The sequence below is a fragment of the Coffea arabica genome, chromosome 11c (assembly GCF_036785885.1).
Source record: "Coffea arabica cultivar ET-39 chromosome 11c, Coffea Arabica ET-39 HiFi, whole genome shotgun sequence".
Lineage (NCBI taxonomy): Eukaryota > Viridiplantae > Streptophyta > Magnoliopsida > Gentianales > Rubiaceae > Coffea > Coffea arabica.
The window spans coordinates 33,140,710-33,161,652 of NC_092330.1; the positions used below are offsets into that span (position 1 = coordinate 33,140,710).

Sequence of the window (20,943 nt, forward strand, 5' to 3'; positions counted from 1 at the left end):
ATTTTTTGAGTCAATGCTAGCTGCATAAGGAGTAACTAATTGAATGAGACAATGATTGAGGCTGTGTAATTAATTAATTGGTTGCTAGCTCCTTTTTGAATTTGAGAACTTGTGCCTGTAATCTTTTGTGCCTCATTTTGTCTATCTTCTTTTTTGCCCCCCTTCTCCTTTCTCCTTATGCTTCCATCCTCTATACTTAGGGGTGTTCATGAATCAGGTAATCAATTCATTTATAATTTCGCTGATTTTTAATGGTTGAAAGTAAATGATCAGAAACTCTTTCCTAGCACTCTGTAAGCACAATGGTGGGCGGGAGCTTGTGATTTTAGTTGGTTTTCTGATTCCAAAACTCAAAAATTTGTGGCTTTGTCAAAACACAATCAAGAACATTTTTGTGGGCAATTTATACTGTAAATCATGCATCTCCTTTGTTTAGATCCTTAAAAACAGCGCTCATTTTCTAGCTGCTGATCTCAAAGCATCGATAATACCCTTGATTCCCAGTATAGTTGAATGTACAAATATCACAAAATTGTCTTTGATTAAGGAGCATGTTACTTGTTAGGACAAGAGTATCCTTGTTTTTTTTTTTTTTCCCCCATGTAGGGGTGTCCTGATCTTGTGGATCAGACTAATCCCCTGCGGCTGGCAAAGCCCTGCCCAAGGATACCAGCACGTTACCAACGAGGGTCAAACTGAGGACTTGCCGCTAAAGAGCGGACGACGGAACTAGACGAGCTGCCCGTTGGGGGGGACAAGAGTATCTTTGTAGCTTCTGCTAAATTTATGAGTGGAACATTATGCGAAGGCTAGGTGGTAAGTGGATTCAGGGCCTCATAAGTTCCATTTCACTCCATTTGAGAGTAAAATTGTCATTCCAAAATTTTGTTTTGTACCATATTACAACTTATTTACATATTATTTATAAGTTATTTATACCCTATTTCAACTTATATACATCAAGACAAATTTGTTTGAAATGAAACTTGTGACACCCCATCCCCGTAGTGGGGGGCATTGGTGTTCTGCTAGCCAGAGCATCAAACTTGGGAAGGCATCTGCACAACATGATAGGCAAGTAATTGGACAGATATAGTTTATGTAAATCATGTGATTCAAATTTTATTGCACTATCTCATCGTCTCACCAATTCAAAAATTAAAAATATGACAAAATTTGGATCACACGATCTGCAAGACACGAGTTTGTTTGGATAGGAGTTTAATTGGATGATTTATTTGAGATAATTACTATAGTGCTTTTTGTAATGTGATATATGTGAAATAAAAAAGTGATTGAAATTTGTGAAGTAAATTTTTTTATTTCCAATCTTCCTAATCTAAACACACCCAGTCTATCCAAGTTTTTGCCAACATTGAAGGAGGAAATACAAGAAGACAAAGTAGACGATTCTCTTTTGAAGAAGGGGATCGGGTTTTGCCTTAAAACTAGTTAAATTGGTACTATTGACACTCTAAAATGAGTTTGAGGCACCCCACCATTTTTTTTCTATTGGTCAACACGTGCCGCCACATCTGACAATGGAGATGCCTGGAAAGTCAGAATGACATTTTTTTTTTTTTATGGGAACAAAGAAAAACGCGTCTTTTTTTTTGGGTATAAGTCACCTTTGTTCGTTATGGAATTAGAAAACTTGAAAGTCACTTTGACTCAACAACCACAATTTGGGAATATTTGGTTCTATTATTCTTTTCGTATGTCAAAATGATGTGAACGGAGATTTTATGCTCAATCCAGGACAATAAAAGATTCAAGTATATCTTCCAAATTCCAGCATAAAGTTCAAAATATTTTAACCTTGGATGCAAAATTAAATGCAGATGTGATCAGAAAAATTAAAACAACATAAATTAAATAAGAATAAATACCACTCCATTCAACAGATTTACTTAATAAACGGATTAAATAACTTCAAGTGTATTCAATAGATTTACTTCTAGCTTGTTTGTGGTTCCCTTTCCGTTTCCAATGGATTACTCAATCCTTTCGCTGTTTTGAATTTGTTATTTGGGAACTCGTTAATACATTTAATTTACACCAAATTTATCAATGGATTCGCACATTCACATTTTTTTTACACCTCCTGTATTTAGACATTTTTTTAAAAAAAATTAATAATACTCTTCTCACTGAGCATCATTAGACAAACTTTTATTATCTTAGTATATTTATAATCGGTGCCCACTATTCATTCATTATTACTAAACCAATTTATACTAAACCAATTTATTCATTCATTATTACACCAATTCATTATTATTACTATTCATTTACTATTTCAAAGCAAAAACTTGCATTTACTAATTCTTGGATGAGGACACTTTTCCGATTCAATTTGCTTTACTAATAAACTAACGTGTGGTATCCAATTTTAAGTAGTGTCACACTCCTTAACAAATCATTTTTTGTCATGTTATTATGCATTACTCCCTCCGTCCCATTTTATTGGAATAGAAAAGAGATTTTGGCTAAAACAATCTACTTTGCAAAAGAACATTTTTTTTGCTGCCATTATTTCTCTCTAGTATTATTATTGATTGTTATATCAAAAGTTCCTTTCGTTTTTTTTTTTTTTGTTATTTGCAATTTTATGCATGGTGTTCTCCTTACTTTGTACATTTTAAAAAGTTTGCAAAAATTCAAATTCTTTGACATAATGACCATAGTTTATCTAACTATAAAACTTCCACTGGAAAGCAACAAAAAAAATTTTAAAAATAATTCTCTTGCAATTTTTAACGCATCAAAAGAGAATGCAACCCTTTAAAAAGAGAGAGAGAGAGAATATGGCTAGATCATTATTAGTACCAAAATTAATTATTATATCTTTACATGAATTACAACAACAATATTGATTTTGCACCATTCAAGCCATAAATTAAAGTAATTATTAGCTTAGACAGCTTGTATTCACTGATAATAAAGTACATTAACTAAGACTATTTTAAAAAAATTAAAAATTAATTATATTCTTTGATCGGAAAGTAAATTATAATTTGAGACAGATGAAAAAAATAAAACTATCAATATAGAACGAAGAGAGTACTATTAGTTATGCAATTTTGGTTAACTCATCCTGAATTTTAGATGGTTGGCCGGTTTAATCCCTGAATATCTGGCAGTAATTTATTACTGGGCCAGAAATGACGTCGGAATGTTGCATAGTTGGCTTTGAGAGGTCATAATAGTTGCCGTTATTGACTTGCCTCTGGCGGACAGGAAGATGGGGCAGCCAGGCAGCGTAGTTAATAAAAACCACCCATAAAAAGTCATTATTGATAGCTTTGATTTACTCGGTTTGAGATCATAAGCTTAACATTAGTTAGCTTACCATTTATCGCTGACATGGAATCAATTGACCGAATAATTTGTTACTCCTTCCCCGTGTTAAAAATATCATACTTTCTATTTTAAAATATTTGTCACGGTAAAAAAAATTAAAATATTTTTTAGTCTTTTATTTCAATACAATCCTTCCCTTTAATCATATGTATGTCGCAATTTAAATTTAAAATTTGAATTAGTGGAGGTAAGAGTGAAAAGAAAAACACAAATATTACAATCAAATTACTATTATTAAAAAATTGAATTTCTAAAATATGATAAAAATAATTTATTACGTATAGAATGTAGCCATACATCCTTGTAAGCGTGTAAGGTAGATCCCTCATTTGGTACCCATAAGACGTGATAAAATATGATATGGTTAAAATACGCCATGTAGCAATGCCATGTGGTATATTAAATCAGTCATGTCTCATTAAATAACTAAATCAAATATTGTCAAGTATGTATTAGACATGAACAATCCACTTTACTTGGTGGGATAAAATTCAGCGGTGGATCTACTCTGACCAAAGAAAAATTTCATTTCTATGCACAAAATTTTTAACAATTTTTTTTATCTTATTAATTTATAAATATGCTCCAAACACACAATACTGAAAGCAGAGTCCATCACTTTAATAGTGACTAAATGTAGAGTTGTCAATAGTAAATGGAATTTAGTCTATTGGTATTTTTTCTATACACAAAAAAATTTGTCTTCTAATTTAGTAGCTTCCTTACATCCTAGTGTCTTCTTTGTTTTTCCTTTTATTAATAATGTGTACCGCTATACGTAAATCTTATACACACTAATAAATAAATAAATAAATAAATATATATATATATATACTATCACCATTTAATCCATGATATATGTGTAAAAGTTGAAATTTAAATTTAAATTTTACATAAATATCATTTATCCAACGCTGACAGTATATACATTATTGGTGTAGGAAAGATTAATCCATTTCAAATTACTAATTTTGCCTATAAATGATTGTCCAAGACTATTTACAAAAAACTGTGTTTTGATTGTGCCCCTACTGAAAATTTCTCCTAGCTCTGTCATTGATATTGGTAAACCACATGGTACTGTCACATGGCATACCATGATTAATACCTTCTCGACACTAGACCTGGAAAAAGGCTGGTGGCCACAAAAAAAAGCCACATTTACGTGATTTGTTTCAAAAAAATCCAGATAGGTGTGTTGTGCACTCGTTTGATTCGATTGTGGTTTAATTCCCTCCGGTTATCCCTCGGCCTTCTTAGATCTGCCTCTTCCCCTTTAGTGTAGGATAGATTAGGTTATACATCTATCGTTTTTGAAAAAAAAAAAAAAAAAAAGACACTAGGCCTGGAAGGATATAGTAGTTGATTTTGGGTGATGGTTTGAACTTTGATGGCATAGATAGGGCTTAAACATAAATTGACACCGGCTAATACACAAATAAATTAATATGCCGATTCGTTGGCAAATATGTCAGGTAGTACGTAGACTATTTTTTTATGACCTTCACAGTTCACGCAATCTTAATATTCTTTTGATTTGGTAGGCTCCAATTCCAACTCCGTTTTTGTTGCTATCACTTTTGTTCTGCATACAGATCAATCACTAATCTGCTAGGTGATCAGATGGGGCAGACTGCTTCTTCTAGCTCAGCATATGGTTCTGATCGCTATGTGTCTGCCTGTCTTGAGGTGTTTGCAAGACTACAAAATCTGGAGGAACAATTTAAGAACAAGAAATTCAATCTTGCCTTCCTTCTAGAGCAACCCAATGGTGATATGTTCAGCAGTGTCAAGGATCAAATGAAGACCTTTGCAGACGAGTATCATTTCTTGACCATGTTTATCAAATGCTTCTGCAAGTTCAGCTATGAAGGCAGGAAGGAAATGGAATCCCAATTTGCCAAAGTTGCAGCTGAGTATCAAGAGATTGGAAATGAGATAGTCTCTGTTCGTGGATTTGTTAAGGTTTCGAAACTGGCTGATGTGTTTCCCAACTTGTTGGAAAAGATTCAGGTTTTGAAGCCAGAGATCGCGGAAATCTGTGATTACCTGTGGAGACACTCAGTTGAACCGGAATCTAGCTCAGATTCTTATGATCTGCCATTCAATGAGTTACTATATAGTCTGCAGATACTCTTGACGAAAGCTGACCTGATTGATCCTCCCAAGGGACAAATCAAATCCCTCTCAAACAAGCTAAGCAACCTTGTTGACTTTCTCAAAAATTGGAAATTGGATGATTTCGAGCTGAAATATCTTCTTATTTGTGCTAGAGTTACATCTTTCCAGGGATTGAATCTCTGTTGTTTGTGCTGGCTCAAGAAAACGGATCCAAACGTGACAGGAGAAATTGGAATTGCTTTTTCAAATTTGAAACAGAAGATTGATCCGGCTAATCCGGAGTTCTTGAAAATGATGATCAATATCCTGGACTATAAGCTCGACAAAGTGAACGTGAGAACATTCATTTATCATCTTATTCAGTTAAACTTTGATGTATATTTACTTCCCGAGAAGCTGAGATTCCTGATATTAGCCTTTTTCAAGCTAAGAATGGATCCTGTACATTCACCATTTTTCAAGCTAAGAAAGGATCCTGTATATTCACCATTGGTCTTGCCAGATATTGCTGCAGTTCTTGGGGAAATTGAATCTCTGGTGGAATCACGGAGTAAAGGAAGCGGAACTGACTTTCTGGCTTTCAAGATTGCTGCAAGGATTTGTCTTCTTCGTGAAGATATTTTCTTCATCCAACAACTTCTCACCAGCAGGTCTGAGTTCCATGAGATCGACTCTTCTGCTAGGTCATACTTTCTCAATGACACCAGACGTCGAGTGGAAGACATTCATCAGACTTTGGGATTGCTAAGAAAAGGTCTTGAAGGTCTACCAGAAGGAGACATGGAAAATGGAAAGGAAACTGTCGAGTTCATCGAAGAAGAGGCTAAGGAGCTGGAATCACTCAAAACATCCTTAGAAGCCAGGAAGATATCACCGGTTGCAGCAGGGAAAGTGATACTCAAGCTGCTCGTGAGGAGCTTGGTTTTCAGGGCAGATGCATATTTAATGGATTTAATGTCCAGTAATGCAAATTTGATTCTCCCTGCAAAGGATCAGATTGGAACTCTCAAGTCCCTGATTGCATCAATCAGAAATGTGCCAAACAAACTCATTTTCTCGAATATTGCTGGCAAAGTCACGGAGGATGAAAGTCTAATTATGATACATATTCAAGAAGTGGCTAGGGAGGTGATACATTTCTATCATTCTTTTCATGCGGCCAACGTCACAGAAGACCTGGAGAAGGAACTGAGCACTTGGCTTTCTGGATTAATAAAAAAAACTATGGGAGCGGTTAATGGCATTGATATCCCATTACCAAAAATGATTTTTCCCGAAACAAATGGACTGGGATTCATTAACTTGTTCTTGAGAAAGCTGACAGAGTTGCTTAGAAACAGGTGTGATTCACTTGTATCTGTTGAGAGACAAATTGAAGAGATTCAAGAGAATCTAGGATTCCTGAGATCTTTCTTGGGAATGCAGGACATTAGGGATCAAGAATGGAACGATATTGGTAGACGTACAGTGGATGCAGCTTACAGGGCGGAATTCGTCATTGACTCTATTGTGGTGGGAAATGGTGCTGAGCTAAAACATTTTATCAGGCTTCATCTTGTCTCAGAAGACATTAGACTTGTGAAGATGCAGGTTGAGGAGAAGGCCATTGGTGTTGGAGTCCAGAATGCTATTGAGGGTATAACGCGTGAGATTCCACAGACTAGTACAATTGGAGCTGATGAAGACGTGTTGGTTCTCAAGGATCAGCAACAAGTGATTGTTAATCGACTTACAAGGGGATCATCGCAGAGAGATATCGTCTCGATTGCTGGAATGGCAGGAATTGGTAAGACTACTTTAGCTAATAAAGTGTACAATGATCCTGAAATTGTGTCTTACTTCCATGTTCGGGCATGTTGTTGTGTTTCGCAAGTTTACACAAAAAGAGACCTGTTGCTTGAGATTTTAGGACACATTATTGAGCTTACTGATAACATCCTTGTAAAGCCCGTTGAAGATTTGGAATTGCTGTTGTCACAAAAGCTGAGGAGAAATCGTTATCTTGTCTTTATGGATGACATTTGGGGTATTGAAGCATGGAATCAGTTGCAGAACTCATTTCCAGATGACAGAAATGGAAGCAGAGTTCTGATAACAAGCCGCCTCCAGGTTGTTGTTTCAAAGGTCACAGATGAAAGCCATCTTTTGAATCTTCGTCCACTGTCAGATGATGAGAGTTGGGAATTACTGAGAAGGAAGACATTTTTCAAACAAGGCTGTCCTGAGGCCTTGTTGGAAATCGGGAAGGAAATTGCTAGAAAATGTAAAGGATTACCGCTTTCTGTTGTTGTGGCAGCTGGTTTCCTTAAAGCAAAAAACATGACACCCAAATTCTGGAAAGAAATTTCAGACAGTATCAACTCGCTCAAAGATAATGATCCACAGAAACGGTGCATGGACATATTGGAACTTAGTTACAATCATCTGCCAGACTACTTGAAATCCTGCTTCCTTTACTGTGGAGCATTTGAAGGAGACAAGGAGATCCCAGTTTGGAAATTAATATGGCAGTGGATGGCCGAAGGGTTTGTACAGGAAAGTGATCTGAAGAGTCTGGAGGATCTTGCTGATGATTACTTGAAAGATCTGATTGGTAGGAGCTTATTGATGGTTGCAAGAAGAAGATCAAATGGCAGAGTCAAAGCATGTCGAATTCATGACACGGTACGCACTTTGTGCGTGTTGAAAGCTAAGAAAGAAAACTTTTTGTCCTTGATAACCACGGATGATGAACCTTATGCTTCTTTTGACGATATTAGTGATTTTGATGATTTCGATCGTTCAAATTCTGTGACATATGAGGAATATCGACTAAGCTTTTCTGTTAGTCGAAAGCTCTTTCTCACGTCAAATCCTTCAGGCCCAAATGTCCGTTCCCTACTGTTTTTTGCCACCACAGATATGGATCCAAGATGTCTTTATGATGTATCATTCATTTTCAACAACTTTAAACTTCTTAAGGTGTTGGATTTGGGTTGCGTGAATATGGGCAGTTCATTTGCAGCAGGAATAATGTTGCTTCTTCTGTTGAGGTACATAGCAGTTGCCGGTTATATGGACTCCATTCCATCATCATTAGCCAAATTACAGTATCTGGAAACGTTTATTGTGAAGGGATGGAAAGGTAAGGTTTTTCTTCCGATTACCTTCTGGAGCATGACAAGGTTAAGGCATGTTCATGTAGATGATCATGCTGTCTTCACCTTGCCAAATGAAAAGGTTGGTGGTTCCTCTCAATTAATCAATCTGGTGTCACTTTCCACACCCTCCCTTTCTTTTGGGGATACAGAGGAAATCATTGCGAGGTTGCCTAACCTTAAAAAGTTGAGTTGCATCTTTCCAAAATTGAGGAATCACTCCACAAGCTGCTATGAATTTCCAAGATTGGGAGATTTAACTCTGCTGGAGTCACTCAAGATACTTTACCGTGGCAAGACTCTTGATACAGGGGAATTTCACTTTCCCGTGAATCTTAAGAAGCTCTCTCTATCAAATTTTTATTTGCGGTGGGATCACATTTCAACGATTGGAGCACTGGAAAATCTTGAGGTTCTCAAGTTAGTTTCAATAACTTTTGAGGATACTACATGGGAAATGGGGGATGACGAGTTCTCAGAACTCAAATTCTTGAAATTAGACGCTGTTAACATTGTTGAATGGAATGCCTCCAGCGATCACTTGCCTAAGCTTCAGCAGTTGGTGCTACGGAAATGTGAGAAGCTCAAGGGAGTTCCCGTTGATTTCGTGGACATATCTACCTTGCAGATGATTGAAGTGCAGCTCTGTTGTGAAGCAGTTGAAAAATCAGTTGTGATACTTAAGGAGGAGGAAAAGCTTCGATTTGGAACTGAGGATCTGAAGGTCCTCATCAGTCACTAAATAATGATTCCAGGTATTTCTTTATTTAACCAGAGAACTTCATTTTATTTATCATATTTTTGCAGATGTACTTCCTGCAATTGGTTGAGGATTTTGGCTTCTACTATCTGGTTTAGTTTACTGAATGCTTCTTCAGGCTTCAGAAACTTTTGGTTGCTAGTCTCTATGTGATAATTTGAGTGTTGAAACAGCCATTTAGCGGTAGATTTTTGCTCCAGTACAATTTTCACAGATACACAGTTTTGTCCTTGATCCTTCAATTGCTACACTCCCTAGACTTGCCTGCAAGAGCGTCCTTGTGTCATTTCCCCATTGATTTAGTTCCGGAGTGATTTATGGTTCTTATTAGTGTTTCCAAATTCATTGATTGATAATTTTGGCAGAAACTAGCTCTATACTGCAAGGACCTGAAGGAAAACTAACATGAGCGTGAAAAATTCAAATTTAATGAGAAGAAACAGAGGTATACAGAGATGGTAGGATTAGCTAATGTTGAAGAGAATGCCGTATTTTTGGAAAAGTTCTCTTCTGCAGGTTCGATGAGTTGTCAAAATCCAATAATCATCATCAACTGTACAAATAACCATTTTAAACGAAATAAGATTCCTTTGAGAGTTGGTTCACCAAAATTTAAGATGCAACTCTTTGCCAGCAAGAATCCCAAACATATATGACCAAATTAGGCCCTGATTTGCGGCAGAAAATCAGCCTTAGATTGTTCAAACGTGTCTACACGTAAGCGCATATGCTAGACGGACAAACTTCATCTCAGGCTAAATGGCATTTGTCCCTTGTTTGCACACAAAATAGTGGACGAATACGGTGAATACAACTTACAATCAGATGAGAGATGTATTGACTTGTCAGAACAGTAGCCACAAAGTGATGGACATCTCTTTTGCTTCACATTCTTTGGCTACATGTACTTTGATATGATGCTAAAAGCTGGAAATGGAAAAGACCAGTTGCAGTTCACATATAAATCTCTGAAACCATAAAAAGGAGAAGCCAAACGACTCAACTTTGAAGTATCTTTCATTTTCACAGCATCAATTTTTGTTTTTTATTTGCCCTCAACTTTGATATGATGCTAAAAGCTGGAAATGGAAAAGACCAGTTGCAGTTCACATATAAATCTCTGAAACCATAAAAAGGAGAAGCCAAACCACTCAACTTTGAAGTATCTTTCATTTTCACAGCATCAATTTTTGTTTTTTTTTGGCCCTCCTGCTTTTCTTGTGGGAAGATCAGGAAGTTTTTTGATTGAGCATTTCAGCCTTTTAGGCCTAATTAGTGCGCCAATATTTGTAGTTGATGAAGCCCAGAAGGTGATGATCAACAGAGAAACAGGAGTCTTAGAAAATCCTGGAACAGAATGGGTAGACAATATTACCTCAGGTTCTGGTAAGAGCCATAGCAATTTTTCTCTATTGTGGACATTGTAGGGTTCAGCTTTCTCTTGTACTAAAGTAAAAAATTGATGTTCCAATACTTATGTGAGATTAAATTGAAATCGCATTTCTGTAAATATTCATGTTTCATCGTAGTTTGGAAAAAAAAAAAAACATAGACATGCTTCTGTATTTTACTTTATCCGTCTTCAACGTTATAGTTTGATAAGCTTCCAGTTGAGCAAATCCCTCAAACAGTCCAACTTTTTTACTAATTCATGTTAGGTCCTCCATCTTAAAAATAAGACATAATGGGTCTTTGAACAAAATTTTTTGGGTTAAATTGGTCCCTATGTGGCAGAACAGTCAAGAAAATTCAAATCTCACCACTACTTTGGTCTAATTTTTACTAGGCTACTCCACCATATAGGGACTAACTTGGCTCAAAAAAAAAAAATTTGTTGAAGGATCATTCTGTCCTATTCTTAAAATAGAGGACCAAGCATGAATTCGTGAAGTATTTGGGGAATTTGCTCCTTCCAATTAAAACAAATAGCCAACTTATATTATTAATTGGGCATGTTGATAGATTATCAAGTTGCTGCTGCATACAACAACTATTTCAAGGCCAAACTTAGCATGGAAAAGAATCCAAATTAACTGTATCTGAAGACAATAATATGAATCCAGAAGCTTGCATAAATTTCAAGCCTTGAAGCTACTTTCTTGATAGTAAATTCACATATGAAAACTTTTCAATGGAATAAGAAAATGTCTCATTTTGTAACATGGCAGTCATAAGCCATAATGCTGCATTGCAAGAACAAGTTGTCAACAAGATCCTTAACTAGAATACTGGGTAAATAACTGCATACTGCTTATGGTTTCATTTATTATCACATGATTCCTTTAACCTTTCAAAATATTCACATAATCTCCACTATAGTTTTATATAAAGTAAACATTTGACACAAAGGAGTCTTCATAGAGTCGTTATTTGAAATGCTAGTATTGCCCTTATTCAAATAACAAACAAAATTTTTGGAAAGGACGGGGAGGAACAAAGTTTCATAAAATTAGAGAGGAATTTTGTTGATACACATGAAACAATAGGGGGATTAAGCAAATATTATAATTTCATCACACATGTCTTGGAGCGTGTTTAGGTCATTTATTATGACTGGAGTTACATTCTACTCATTTTTCATTTCATATAAAACTATAAGGATTTATATGGTCATGTGATAATATATGAAATCGGAAAGAGAGAGAGCCGAAGGCTTTTCTGCAAAAAGCACATTCTTATAGCCAAGTTCTTCTACAAATGCCTATAGAAGTTTTCCTCAATGACATTTCAAATAGTTTAGTTTCCAATTTCTATTGGCATTTGAAATGAAATATGAAGTGGTCATTATCATGCTAAAATCCTTATAATTTGTAGATCGTCTTTTGGGTATCAACTTTTTTAATTTCAACTGTTTTATTTAGAATCTTAGCTATGCATTTGGAAGCCAAACAAAATAACATAAAAGGGGAGTTCAACATTTCTCAAGAATATTGTTAGATTGAATACGACAAATACCTTGCTTTCCACCTTAAGTAGTCAAAATTTTATCTTTGCATTTCTTAGCAGGAGAATATGTGTTCTCATATGCTTGACCCATTTCCTTGGTTATGCCCAATATGCTTTTCGTAGCAAGTAGGCAAACATTTCATTTTTTTTTTAATTACAATTACTTTATGTTACTTTGCAAGTATCAAAGTGTCAATTTCAAGAATGATCTTCTTTGAAGTTGGTATCATTTTTGGATTGAATATATTATGTAACACGCATCCTTTATAGGCCTAAAAAATATATATTTTTTCCAAGACTTGTAAATGGAAAGAGATAAAAAGAAGGCATAAAAGTCAAATCAGAAACCTTATGTTCACCTGGTTATGGTTATCGTTTCTACCAATTAAGATAGCATATTCTTTTTTCTATCTAGTAATTTTACTTAGAATCATAGCTAGCCTATTCTTTCTAGAGCAAATTAAGAAAACATTAGAAGGGAACTGAACGCGATCTGAAGATTGTTAAATTTCACTAGACAAATACCTTCCTTTCCAACTTAAACTATCTAAAGAAATCCAAAAATTTCTCTATGCCTTTCTTAGTCCAACAGAATGGTTATTCTTTACCTATTTCTTAGATTAGGCTCTACATGCTTTTTCTTCCAGGTAGACTGACATTTTGCTTTTTCACTACGACAACTTTTAGTACGTGCTACAAAAGGCCAAATAAAACTCATCGTCTATGCTACAAAAGGCAAAAAAAACATATGTTCCCAAATTCATATCATTCTTGAATAGCTATTCTTTCAAATTCATATCATTCTAGAATTTGCTAGCTCATATAAAACGCATCCTCTATAATACAAAAAAAAAAAGAAAAAGAAAATAGCATAGTTTTTGAAATTTGCAACTCAAAGTCTTCTTGACAAGAAAACCGACTCTTGAGAAATTTGATTGAGCATTATGGCAGAGAGTGTTGTAGGCTTTTTGATTAACCAGCTCTCAACCTTACTTGCCCAAGAGACCACACTTTTGGGGCGGCTTAAACCAGATGTTCAATTTATCAAAGATGAACTCAGCAGTATGAAAGCTTTCCTCAGAGAAGCTGAAGCAAAGGAAGACAATGATTCTCAACTCCAAGAATGGGTAAAGCAGGTTCGAGAAGTTGCTTATGATACAGAGGACGTTCTCGATGATTTTACATTCCGCTTTGATCATGGTTGTGCGGACGGATTCTGTGGCCAGGTTGAAAAGATCTATAACTCAATAAAGAATCTGAAAGCAAGCCATCGAATTTCTTTGGAGATAAAAGAGATCAAGGCCAGAGTTGGAGAGATTTCAGCAAGGCATCAGAGGTACCAGTCCCTGTATGGTACTCAAGAAAGAGCCTTCAGCACTTCTCGTCAGGCGAATGCAGATTTTGACATTCGTGCTCAGTCACTCTTCATTGAAGAAGCTCAACTTGTTGGGATTGACAAGCCAAAAGCAGATCTCATCTCAAAAATCCTTGATGATCATTCCCAATTGAAAGTAGTTTCGGTTGTGGGAATGGGAGGGCTAGGGAAGACTACCCTAGTGAAAAAAGTCTATGATGACACTGCAGTGAAGAAACAATTTCAAAGCCATGCCTGGATAACTGTTTCTCAAAATTTTCAGTTCAATATCATCATCAAGGACCTGATCCAACAATTGTACAACGAAATCAAACAACCAATCCCTCCCCAAGTGGAATCCATGAATGTTATTATGCTGAGTGAATTTGTCAAAGACTTCCTCCGAGAAAGAAGGTACATCCTTGTCCTTGATGATATGTGGAGTATAGATGCTTGGGAAGCTATCAAATGTGTATTGCCTGACTACAATACTGCTAGTAGTGTTGTATTGACAACACGAATAGCTGATGTAGCTTCTGCATCTTGTTTAGGATCACTTGACTTCGTCTATAAGATGAAGCCTCTTTCTGATAAAGAGTCTTGGACTCTTTTTTGCAATAGAACATTTCAGAGCAATGACTGTCCTCCAAATCTAGAAGAAGTTTCTAAAAAAATAATGAAAAAATGTGAGGGCTTACCTCTTGCAATTGTTGCAATGGGTGGTCTTTTGGCTTTGAAGGATAAGGGAAAGACAGATGAATGGGAGATAATTCTTCGTGGCTTTGGTAGCGAAGCAGATGGTAGTGGTAAGTTTGACAAAATTAGAAAGGTACTCTTCCTTAGCTACAATGATTTACCTCACAATCTCAAAAGCTGCCTATTATATCTAAGCATCTATCCAGAAAATTATTCAATTATTGTGGATGATATACTTGTGAAATGGATAGCACTAGGATTTGTAGAAAGGAAAGAAGGAATGGCATCCACTGATATCGCTATGAAATATCTGAAAGAACTTATCAATAGAAGCTTAATCCAAGCTCAACAGATACGGGAAGATGGCAAATTGCAGAGATGTGGTGTTCATGATTTTCTGCGTGAAGTCATTATCTCAAAATCTAAAGAACAAAGCTTCACAACCATAGCCACTGGATATTACACAAGATGGCCTGACAAAGTTCGACACCTAGCAATCCACAAATTCACTGATAATCCACAAGACTTTGGCAGCTTGAAGTGTCTTCGGTTTGTGGAAATATTTGGGTATGAAGATCCTCTCACAACTTCATTTTTATCCAAGTTTTTACGTGGTGGCCCTATGCTGCTAAAGGTGTTGGATTTAGATGGAGCTGAATTGGACAACATCCCAAAGGAAGTCTTCAAACTATTTCAACTCAAGTGTCTTGGTCTTTGTAGAACCAAAATTAAAATTATTCCAAAGTCTATTAGGAAGCTTAAAAACCTTGAAGTTTTAGCTCTGATGGAAACCAGCATAAAAGAGTTGCCTGTGGAGATTGTAAAGCTAAGAAAACTACGTTCGCTTTCCTTAGGCGGAAGTGGTGATTATTCAAATAACTTTGCAGCCTGGGGTGGTAAATCTCCAGATGGAATTGGAAAGCTTCTTTCCTTGGAGGATTTGAATATCATAGAAGCAGACAGTGATAAAACAGTAAGGGAGATTGGCAAGCTCATGCAGCTACGGCGATTATCCATCACAAAGTTGAGGGGAAAAGATGGAAAGGAGTTGCTCTCCTCCCTTCTGAGGCTGACCAACCTTCAAGAATTGTGCATCTCTTGCTTTAAAGAAGATGAGACCCTTGATTTCCAACATTCTATCTCTCCGAAACTTGGATTCCTTACATTACTATGGTTGAATGGGCGTTTGGAGAGAGTACCACAATGGGTGATATCACTTCAATCCTTGAGCATCTTACGCTTGTACAATAGTGGGTTCAGAGAAGATGAGAATGCAATAGGCTCCCTTGGATGTTTGCCTAGTCTAGTAATACTTGGTCTCATTTTTGCTTATGATGGGGAGACACTGTGTTTCAAGAATGGAGGATTCCGAAAACTCCAGACTTTAGAGCTTATGCAATTCAAAAGATTAAAATGGATGAGAGTGGAAGAGGAATCATTGCCTAGTCTCAAAAAATTGAACTTGGTTGGTTGTAAGCTGATGCAGGAGTTGCCTTCGGGCATCCAAAATTTGACCACACTTCAATGTCTTGGATTTTATGATATGTCCGATGAGCTAATGCAGAGAGTACAGAATTTGGATAAACAAAGTGAAGATTATCAGACAATTGCTCATATCCCTGAAGTTTGCACTGGTTACTGGATTGATGGTCGATGGGAAAAAAAGTTCCTCTAAGAGAAGAGAAGCTAGAAACCAACTCTTGCACTTTTCAACATTCATTGATATCCAATTCAGTCATCTCTTCTATCGGCCTTAGGTAGCATACTAGCTTTTCCTACTATTTCATTGAGTTCTCGTTTACCTTTTTCCTTCTACAACTTGTTATATTTGTATCAAATCATATCATGAAATTTCAATAATCAACCTCAATTCCGCAAAATATGTACATGTACATTTATGGATTTATATTTTCTTTTCAAAGTTACCTCCATCAAACATGTTCTGGTTATGGTGCTTGTGTAAATTGAACTTGAAATGTGTAAATTCTATTTCATCATGATATCAGACATTTATCTAATTTTATCCCAAACAATGTGTTTGAGAACAAGTCATTAAATGCTGGGATGTTTTCCAATTTTTTTTTTTCAATAGCAATGAACACAGTTTAGAACCTATTTCAATTCATGCGATTCAGATACCACAGGCCATCTAAACTGATGGAAGAGTTGCCTTTGGATTCTATGATATGTCTATTGAGCTAACGCACAATGTACAGGATTTAGATAGATAAAATGAAGATAAACACAATTTCTCAGCATACCCTTGAAGACAAACACAAGGTACAGGATTAGGGTAATGGTGGCAACTGATCCCAAACCTCAATGGACCGACACGAAATCTAGGCAGGATGGGTTCAATATATGTATGGAATTGAGTGTAGATGGGACAAAGCCCAACAATACCCAATAAGAGATGAGAATACACACATAGGTATTACATGGAAGTTCCATGGACCCAATCTATTGAGTTTTTTGTAAATAAATAATTTATTTCTGAAAATTTTTTCTTGAATAAACATATATTTGAATTATATGTTCAATGTACGTGAGTTTCCATGGTAGAACTTTATTTACGAGGCAAGATGTTGGGCTATCAAACCAGCAAAAATAAAATTTCTACACTAAAAAGTGATTCCGCTCACATTAGATGGAGCAACAATTCTTCTTTCTAATAAGTGGTTCATCATAAGAACAATCAGAATGGAAGAAGCCCCCAAAACATTGCATTAAAAGTTCAATAAAGAATAGCAAACTAAGATCAAAACTATTATGAACTTCCATGCATATTTGTACAGGTACAGAAAAATATAGATATGGATACGTCTTCCTAGATTTAGCCTTTCAACTTCTTTAAGAATGTTATTTTTAATCGTCGTCTTCAAATTGATTTACTTTACTCCCTTGGCAGACTAGACAAGAGTAGCTAATTGAAATAAGATTACAAAATTAAGCATAACAAATCAAAATATGGCATGGAGAGAGACCAAAGTTAAGAAACAGAAATCAGAAGCAGTTTTCAGAATTACAAATTGCTAAGTAATCATGAGGTAATGAATGCGATACGTATCAAGCGAGAAACTTTGCCAAAACTGGCTGCCTTGAGTGTCAGAAGATACCTACATGGCCGCTTGAGTGTCTCCTGTCCACATTAACAACTGGAGGGCTAGACTAGCAGTCCTCAAAATGGTGGAAGATAAAGACCTTCAAATCATAATTACCAATGTCAATATTTGATTCATGAATTTGCCTGGCTGACTCCATGGTAGACTCTGATGATCGATACACCTGAATAGTCTGCAATGTAGGAATTTCTCCTATCTCATATGGGATTTCCTTCAACTTTAAGCAGCCATTTAAGACTAATTTCTGAAGATTAGGGAAGTGACTACTTGAGGAGATCCATTCCGGAAGATCCGTATATGACAGTTTCAAGAACTTCAGGCAAGGAAACCCATGATCACTTGTTTCCCATTGAGGTCCATTGGAGAAATTATCTTTGATTTTGAGAACCTCAAGGCTTGGTAGCAATTCCAAGATTGACATTTCATTCCAGTTTACAAGGCTACCGATCAGAGTAAGCTTTTTAAGACTTGGTGGGAACATATGTGGATGAGGAAAGCTCCAAGGAACCATACCAAGGGTTTGATATTTAAATTTGAGTGCTTCAAGATGATTTAAATGTGAAAGATCAGGAAATGAAAGAATATCATTGCCCTTTGAGAAAGTCATATGAAGTCCCAACTTTCTAAGATTTGGAGTCCTTTCCAAAACTCTGTAGATAAAACCTGCAGGACATATTTGCGAAAGCGATTGCAAATTTTCAAGGATACCATCTTGTCTCCAAGGCAAACTGGCAGCAATTTCCATCCGACTATTCCTAGAACTTGAAGGACGATCACGATCTTCCATTGTCCCCATACCAATGATCTCATCTTTCTGGGGCAGTTTCGTTTGAAAGCAATGTGGACATATAGCCGACCATCCCCCAGTGGAACACTTCCTTAGGTCTTTCAAATGTAGTTCCGCTGAAACTTTTAGATGCCTCAGCTTTTCCATCTTAAAAATAGCCCAGGGTAAGATAACTTTCCCCCCTCTTTCTCCATCAAGAATGCAGGTTTCTAGGTTCCAAAGTTTGAACAGTGTTGAAGGTAGGGCCTTGAGCCTCCTAAGATGAAGTGCCAAGTCCCTCAAGTGAAGCAGGTCATTCAATATTCGGTCAGGGAAGTGGTCGAGTATAAAGTGCCTTAAATCCAAGGTGTTGAGATATCTGTATACTGCCAAAGTATGCCAATTGAACACTTCATGATCTGAGACATAGTGAGATTTGTATGTATGGAAGTATTGACAATGTGAAAAATGAGGAAAATGTCCCTGATACATAAGAAAGCGTTCATAGTCATTAAAGGGAGCAGCATTTCGTCCACACTTACATTTTGGCAGCACAAATTTCTTTTCGTCAGTTTTTTTAAGGCACAATTCCCTCAACACGTCATGCATATTACATGATTTTATTCCTCCATCAGACCTTCTCTTTGCTACTGTAACAAGACTTCTATTAACAAGATCCATTAGGTAATCCTCTGCTACATCCTCTAGTCTCTTTCCTTCAGTTTCCTGAATAAAGCCCTCTGCAATCCATGATTGGAATAGCCTCGTCACAAGGATATCAGAAATTTCAGGAAGTGATCCTAGATACAGAAAGCAGGTTTTCAGCTCAGATGGCAGGTGCTTGTAACTCAATTCTAATGTATCCATGAATTCCTTCGAGCTACTACTGATGAAGGACCCCATATTTTCATGAACCTTCCTCCAATATTTTTCATTGTTCTTTTCCCTGACAAGAATTCCTGCTATAACAACAATTGCAAGAGGTAGACCATTACATTTTGCAACTATTCGATTCGCTATTTCCATCAATTCCTCAGGGCAGCTGCTGTCACCAAATAGTTTACAGTTAAATAGATCCCAACTTTCTTTTTCATTCCGTGTACGTAGACAGTGGATGAAACCATTTTCTCTTACTCTTACAGCCTTCTTAATTCTACTGGTCATTAAGATCCTACTAAAATTGTTATCCTCTGGAAAATATATCTTCAATTCATTCCAGACCTTAATGTCCCACACATCATCAATCACAATCAGATATCTATGCCCCTTTAAGCATTTATACAACTTCTGTCCCATATCTTCATCACTCATACCAAAAATTGAATTGTTACGACTCATAATACAGCGTAAAATTCTACACAGTAAGTTTCTCATTTGAAATACTTGAGACGTACTAACCCATGCACGAGTATGAAAGTGGTATACAACTGACAAATCATTATACAATCTTCTAGCCAAAGTTGTCTTACCCATTCCTGGCATCCCAACAATGGAAATCACTTGACGTCGCTGTGGCCCTCTGGTCAGCTTGTCTTGCAGTTCTCTTGCCTCATCCTCAAATCCAATCACGATCTCACTGTCTATTATGGAATTTCCATCTATTCCGGACAAGTTTTCCTCCTCTTGCGAGTTCGTCAATCCAAGAAAGGTATCATCCCTGTGGCCGTGTATTTCAACAGATCTTATTCTTTCTACTAGATTACGAACAATATCCACCGGTAAGAACAAAGGAATGCAAAGATGAAAAGACGCATCTCTGATCATAGCATCAACTATAAGCAAGACCATATCAATAGCTGGAACAATATCCATGGCTAAATCACAATCTTCTTGCGGTGGAAACAAAAATGGTGCATAGCCATCAGTGGAAGCTTGCACTGATCTGAGGAAGCGTCCTATCGATTTGATATCTTCACCAAAAGAAACGATGGTCTCGTTAGAAATGGATCCTCGGTCACAAAGCAGCACCAGGTCCTCCAGGATGAACTGGACAGCCTTGCAAGCCTTAGCAACACTTTCGAAACTGATGTACAGCTTTTGAATACTACAGATCTGAGGCAGCTCCCTATCCATTTGGTATCTTCACCAAAAGAAAGGATGGTCCCGTTAGAAATGGATCCTTGGTCACAAAGCAGCTCCAGGTCCTCCAGGATGAACTGGACAGCCTTGTCAGCCCTAGCAACACTTTCGAGACTGAAAGCACGGCACTTCAAGACTATAGATTCTGTTCCCGTCCCCTGAATTTCTTCTTTTTGTTTCCGTTGACATGGGCTTGACTAAAAGAGTGGAGAAAAACTCAACATCAATTGTCTAACGCTTTGCAAGGAACTCAATTATGGAAATATCCATATACATAATCCAACATTTTACCGAGTCAGCCAAGGGGATGGGGCCGATATACTTTGCGCAGGGATTCCTGGAAATTGCGCCAAGTCAAAAATCAACTTCTGATACAAAAACAAAAATAAAATAAAGATTCTAATAAGCAATCCATGTAGCGGTATAAAACTTCAGGAGCTAAGTCCATGCTCCTAAAAACAAAATTAACCTAAAATTTTCTGCATGCATATGTCCAAAACTATAAAAGGGTAGGCTACTCAAAAAGTAAATATTGTGCGCCCACAAATAAAAGGGATAATTTCAGAAACCTCCTCTAAAGTTTTTGATAGTTTCACTTG

The 20,943-nt window shown here is 36.6% G+C and overlaps 3 protein-coding genes across 4 annotated transcripts; 2 read left to right on the forward strand and 1 right to left on the reverse strand.

The window, feature by feature from the left end:
• The first annotated feature begins 4,799 nt into the window (after positions 1-4,799).
• Positions 4,800-10,891, forward strand: LOC113717352 (putative late blight resistance protein homolog R1A-4). Of its 2 annotated transcripts, none has more exons than XM_072070746.1 (2): positions 4,800-9,376; positions 9,747-10,891. In XM_072070746.1, the coding sequence occupies exon 1, from the start codon at positions 4,987-4,989 to the stop codon at positions 9,361-9,363; it is 4,377 nt and encodes a 1,458-aa protein (XP_071926847.1). In that variant the 5' UTR covers positions 4,800-4,986; the 3' UTR covers positions 9,364-9,376; positions 9,747-10,891. The 2 variants fall into 2 exon arrangements, with proteins under 2 accessions (XP_071926847.1, XP_071926846.1); XM_072070745.1 differs by having other exon boundaries at positions 10,675-10,891.
• Positions 10,892-13,271: 2,380 nt separating this feature from the next.
• On the forward strand, positions 13,272-16,052 carry LOC113716615 (disease resistance protein RPM1-like). The gene has a single exon (XM_027241013.2). It carries the CDS (start codon positions 13,272-13,274, stop codon positions 16,050-16,052), a length of 2,781 nt encoding a protein of 926 aa, XP_027096814.1.
• A 1,493-nt stretch (positions 16,053-17,545) lies between these two features.
• On the reverse strand, positions 17,546-20,338 carry LOC113717372 (putative late blight resistance protein homolog R1A-3). The gene has a single exon (XM_027242193.2). The coding sequence runs from the start codon at positions 20,336-20,338 to the stop codon at positions 17,546-17,548; it is 2,793 nt and encodes a 930-aa protein (XP_027097994.1).
• Positions 20,339-20,943: the final 605 nt, after the last annotated feature.

Excerpts from the sequence above, each read along its gene's own strand:
- LOC113717352 (XM_072070746.1), top strand. The coding sequence starts at position 4,987 with ATGGGGCAGACTGCTTCTTCTAGCTCAGCATATGGTTCTGATCGCTAT.
- LOC113717372 (XM_027242193.2), bottom strand. The coding sequence starts at position 20,338 with ATGGATAGGGAGCTGCCTCAGATCTGTAGTATTCAAAAGCTGTACATC.
- LOC113716615 (XM_027241013.2), top strand. The coding sequence starts at position 13,272 with ATGGCAGAGAGTGTTGTAGGCTTTTTGATTAACCAGCTCTCAACCTTA.